General features: G+C 42.0%; 1 protein-coding gene across 2 annotated transcripts in view; it reads left to right on the forward strand.

The window, feature by feature from the left end:
* The first annotated feature begins 3,184 nt into the window (after positions 1-3,184).
* Positions 3,185-5,873, forward strand: part of VEPH1 (ventricular zone expressed PH domain-containing 1) — a 432,395-nt gene continuing 429,706 nt past the window's right edge. The window contains exon 1 of one of the 2 annotated variants that reach the window (XM_006897770.1): positions 3,185-3,376. In XM_006897770.1, the coding sequence (XP_006897832.1) occupies positions 3,239-3,376 (138 nt within the window). In that variant the 5' untranslated portion in view covers positions 3,185-3,238. The remainder of the gene's footprint in view (positions 3,377-5,873) is intronic. The other variant, XM_006897769.1, reaches the window with a different exon arrangement.

The following is a 5,873-nucleotide window of genomic DNA, read 5'->3' on the forward strand; positions in this document are numbered from 1 at the left end:
TCAGTGTGTGTTGAAAAACTTGACATTTCTGACAAGGGCTCAAAGAGCTCTTTTACACTTGATGGGCATCATAAAGTAACCATTCAAATTTAAGCACAAGTTTAGTGCTCCACACCAGGCATTGTGAAAGTGGAAGCTAAGAAGAGGCACAGGGAAGACCAGTATAGTATTTCTTTACCAAAATACGTTTCTGCTCTATGACTCACCTCCTGTCTATCCCTGCATGTTATGAATGCTTTGAAATCTTTACTCTTAACTGCAGCCTAGTGGTAATTTTCATGTATCATATTAGATTCCTTTGTTCAAATCCCACTTTTTCAATTTCCTAGTTGTGTGACTTGGGCAAGTTATTTACCCTTCTTGTGGAATGAAGATGATGATAAAGTAGAGATACTAATCTCATATAGTTATGAGGATTAAACAAGAAAATGTTAGCAAACCATCTGGAACACGACCTGGAACCTAGACAAGGCCAGGGGAATATTAGGCAATATTTTCCTAAAGTGGGTTGATAGTGCAAAAAATTGCTTCTAGGCAGTATTACATGGCACACTAATTGCACTATTTTAAATTACTACAGATAACTTGGCACAACCTTATTTGTGGGAAATTTGAAGCACTGACTGAAAAAGATCAAAGACTACAACCCTCAATATAGATTATATTTCAATATCAAGAAAATAGAAATTCTCACCACTGGACCAATAGGTACCGTCATGCTGTTATTGTTGTTGAATGTGGTTGAGTTGATGACGACTCATAGCAACTCTATGAACAAAAGACCTGAAGTCTTTCTATAACTAGAATATCATGATAGATGTAGAAAGTACTGCAGTTGTCAATGATTTCATTGTACTTGGATCCACACTCAATACCAATGATAACACTATTTAAGAAACCAAAAGACATATGTTAGGGAAGTCTCCTGTCAAGGATGTCTCCAAAGTGCTAATGAGCAACGATGTGAGTTTAAAGACTAGGGTGCCTTGATCCAAGCCATGGTTTTTTCAGTTGCTTCCTATGCATCTGAAATCTGGACAATGAGTAGGGAAGACAGAAGAAAAATCAGTATCTTTAAATTGTGTTGGAGAAGAGTACCTAATATCCCAAGAACTGCCACAAAAATAAACAAGTGTGTCTTCTAGGAAGTGCAGCCAGGGTCCTCCTTAAAGGTGAAACTTCATCTCACAAACTTTGACATATTATTAGAAAGAATCAGCCCTTGGAAAAAGACAATGCTGGGAAAGCTGTAGGGTCAAAGAAGAAGGAGAAGACCCATGACACCGTGATAGATTGACACAGTGACTGTAACAATGGGCTTGAGCATATCAGAGATCTTGTGGATGGTTGAGGACAAGGCCAGGTTCCGATCTATTGGTCACTGACTGAGTTATACTCAGCTTGATCCACCTAACAATAGTGCAGCTCTGGCGGCCTAGTGTTAAGAAGTTGCTCCGCCGACCCTCAGGCGTGCTGTTTGAATTGACCAGCTGCTCTGAGATAGAAGGATGGGCCACTCCTCCCATGGGATTTATGGCTTCTAAAAACCAACTGGGGGATCAGCTATATTGGGTTCCACCTCAGCAGCACACAACAATAGGGTGCACCTAAGAGCTGCCTACATTAGCTGAATGTTGACCTGCGTGATATCAACTCTCTCTGAGGAAAAGGACTTTGATTCAGCACATTATGTAAAGAGGAAGACAAAACAGGAAAATAAGAGTTTGTAATTCAGAACAAACCTTGCAGTGATTCAGTGAAAGTTTAACACAGATAAAAGCTTTCTTTCCTATTCACTAAAAAAGTCATCTTTGTTACAAGGCCAGAAAGTCTTATCATTTACTCTCAAACAAGGAGTAGATTTTAGGTATAGGCTGCTGAGTGAAGAGGCAAACTACAGTAGCCAGTAAAAATTTAAACTTGGTAAGAAAGCTTTCACAGAAAAAGAAGAGAGAAGACTCCAGCCTGATAGAAGGTCTCTTGAAACTGTCTTTCTGGACTGAGAAGCCACTTCTTTTAAATTACTGTCTGTGCTAGTTTGTTACTGCTTTCTTGACAGTTGCACTATCTTGCTCAAGTCCAGTATTCAAATTCAGGTTGACCTAGTTCAGTGAAGGTTTCTCTTACCCCAAAGTCCTATGTAGACTTTTTTAGAGGAGCTCTGGTGGCCTGGTGGCAAGAAGGTGCGCTGCAATCTAGAAGGTACGCAGTTCAAGACCACCAGAGGCTCCACAGGAGAAAGATGAGCAATCTCCTTCTCTGAAAACCTGCCGGGTGGTCAGCTCTGTGTGGGTGCTGACACTCTATGGTACACAAAAACAATAAAAACTGCTTAATTACATGAAAATCAGGGGAGCTCCGGTGGCCTAGTGGCAAGAAGCTGCAACTACAATCCCAGAGGTACACGGTTCGAATCCACCAGATGCTCTGCCGGGGAAGGAGGGGCAATCTCCTCCTGTACCAGTCAGATCTGATTTGACGGTACACGCACACAAAAATAATAAAATAAAATAAAAGAAAATTAGTTGAGTGTTGAGATCACCTTCTGGGCTGAATGCAAGGAAGCTTCTATTGTTTGTGTAGCAGAGAAACCGAGCCCAGAAAGTCAGCCCTGGGTTTGTGTCTGGACTCTTGAAGAAAGGAAACTATCCTGTGAATCTAGCAGACTCCTCTGATCTCTGTTTTCTTCCCCTTTCTGCTTCATTCCCATGGGAATCTGTGTCTGGGGAAAGTCTGGCAAGGGTCAAGTGCAGGTTTTTCATTTTGGTGGTTTATTATTTAGGTGCTTTTCCCCTCATTTCCTTTTGCCATGAAAAGATGTAGAAGGATGTAGAAATTAGAGGAAAAGAAGTGTAAGATCTATGCTGCTTTTTTGAAGTTCAAATTAAACTCTAAAGGAATTGAATCATTTCTGACAGGAACCTTTGAGACAAAAATAAGGAAAGGGCTCATTAGAAGATCGTTAAATCAAGATCTGTTACTCTGTTTTATTTCCGAGGGTCCCTTCTCTCGCTGCTGGGCATCACGATGACATCCTGAGATCGTGCCAGTCACTAATGGTGGTATTATGTCATTTATTTCCCTTTGCAGAGAGTGTCAAAGACGATCTCCGGTTCTGGAGGAGAAGGACCGATCATGCTCTACCTCCCGCCACGTGTTCGTGTCTTGCTGAGCTCCAGTAACTGACACGCATGGCCCTGGGGCTCCAGAAAGTCAGCTGCTCACCAGACATCTCATCATGCATCAACTATTCAGACTGGTTCTGGGGCAAAAAGATCTTTCGAGAGCTGGGGACCTCTTCTCCTTAGATGACTTTGAGATTGAAGATAGCCTGACAGAAGCTTTGGAGCAAATTCAAATAATTAGCTCATCTTCAGTAAGTAAAATGGTTTTAGACAAGATTCCTGAAGTGACCGAAGCTAAGGTCACATAACTGCATATGTTCTAGAAGAACGAAAGGGTCTTTACAGGGGAAAGGCTCTGCTCTGAAGTTGAGTGAGTCATCCTGGCGATGACACTGGGGAGGTCACTGGTTAAGGGGTAGCCGAAGAGACCACGACTCTGGGACACAGAGATTCGGGTGGAATGCTTATAGCATGAGTACCTAAGGGCTCTTTCTACATACTTGAAATGACAGAAGAGCAGAGGGAGCCAATCCAGGGAAAAGCTGGCCTGCCAAGCCTCACAACACCTTCAGAACCAAAGCTGGGTGTGTGGCAAAGGCTGAATAAGGCAGGATGGCAGGATGATGCCTCCTGCCACCCAGGTAATATTAGACAAGGACAACAGTCACTGTGCTGCCAGAAGTGACAGCAGCCAGAGCCCCTTAATGCTGATTCTGCTCACTCTGCTGTCTCTGTTTTTTATCTTGACCAGCTCCCTTTTTTATGCACACATCTCCACCCATCTAATTCACTCCACCCATTACTAGCCCCTGTCTGTGGTCACATAGCATTAAAACCTTCATCCTACCTCGCATCCCTTTGACTGTCCTTTCTACTTGACACAGGCCTTTCTGGTCATGCTTGGACCCTTTATGAGAATGATCCCTCTTCAAAGCCCTAGTCCATTAAGTCTCCTCTCCCATCTTTCCTTCTTAATAGTGCTTGACACAGCTTGGCACAGAGGAAAGAAGTGAAACTTGTGTCGTCAAATGGAGAGATGCCTAAAAGACTTACTGGTCACCTGTGCGGCTTCTTTACTAAGACAGTCACCATGTTCCCTTCTTGGATGCCGCTAGCATGCCAGATTTGCCAAGCAGCCACAAAGTCACTGACCAGTCATGTTGCTTTCCTCATGTAATGTCTTTGAAAGCAATTTTTTCCAGAACATTCATCAATGTGTTGTTAGTGTTAGGTGTTGTTAAGTGACGTGAAGCCAATTCTGACTCATAGTGACTCTGTGTACAAGGAACAAAGCTCTGCACCCTCCTCACAATAGTTGCTATGCCTCAACCCATTGTTGCACTCTTGGTCTTCCCCTTTCTCACTGACTCGCTACTGGCATAGTCTATAGAGAGTTGTACTGTCTTCTGATTGGAATTCACCAGAGGCTTTGCAGGAGAAAGATGGGAAATCTTGTTCTTGAGCACTTTAGAGTAGGAACCAACCCATAGCTTACCCTCTGGTGTGTTTTCATTTCATCACATGGGAAGAATCTCTTCCACAGAACAGCTGGTGGATTTGAGCCATGTGCTTCCTGTGGGATTTTTCTTGATGATTGCACTACCACAACCCATAGCAACCTTATGAACAAAAGGCCTGAAGCTCCTCAACAACTATCGATGTTTATCCAAGTTCATAGTTTCCAGAGGCGTGTTGTTTAGGAAGAGTGGATGCCAGTTTACAGCCTCCAAAAACCTACTGGTGGGTCAGGTCAGCTATGTGTTGGCTCTGACTGCCCAGTAATGAGAAATTTTGACAAGTAGAACATCTTCTCCAGACATTGGTCCCTCCAGATAACAGGTCTAAAGTACCTGAGACAGAGTTTTACCATTCTCACTTCTAAATGAGGAGGATTTAGTCTGACTCAAAACACAAGATGTGTCTGGAACATTTCCTCCACTTTCTGAGTTGGTCTTAAGTGCTGTTTCTGGAAGTCCCCTTTATCACACTCTTCTGGAAATAAAACGTTTGAATATGTCCTTGATTTTCTTATGTTGTTTGTTGTTGTTATGTGCAGTCCAATTGCTTGTGACTCATGGCAACCTTTTATACAATAGCCCTGAACCCTGCCCTTTTTGTCTCTGACACACCCACCTCGTTACCACAAACAAACAAACAAACACAAAACCTCAAGCTCACAGCCCATCCGCCCCTGCCTCTTCTGTAATTCTGGAGCCAGAGGAAGAAGAATGGGGTGTTTTCCTAGCCCTTAGACTTACCTTATACTCTTTCTACAATAATGGTTTTATACAATATTTGTGCTCTCCAGTCCCTCCCAAGTTAGGTAGTAATTTACAAAATCTTTGCTCCTGTGTGGTGTGTAGTATTCCATTGTGTGAATGTACAATAATTTCTGAATCCAATTGAGAATGATGTTGGCTCTCGGTTTTGCATATATACTTTTCACTGTTTTGAAGAAATTCCCTTCTATTCCAATTCTGCTGAGTACATTTATCAGGAAGGGATGTTATATTTTGTCAATTGCATTTTTCAGTTGCTGAGATCATATGGCTCTTATTATTTACTTTGTTAATATAGTGAATTACACTGATTGATTTTCTTAGTTGAACCATCCTTGCATACCTGGTATGAATCCCACTCAGTCCTTGTTAATTTTTTTATTTATGTGCTTTTGGATTCTATTGCCTAAGATTTTTGTTAAAGATTTTTGCATTTATATTCATGAGGGATATTGGCCTGTAATTTTCT

Source organism: Elephantulus edwardii, unplaced genomic scaffold (genome assembly GCF_000299155.1).
Source record: "Elephantulus edwardii isolate Elephantulus edwardi_28Jun2011 unplaced genomic scaffold, EleEdw1.0 scaffold00215, whole genome shotgun sequence".
Taxonomy (NCBI): domain Eukaryota; kingdom Metazoa; phylum Chordata; class Mammalia; order Macroscelidea; family Macroscelididae; genus Elephantulus; species Elephantulus edwardii.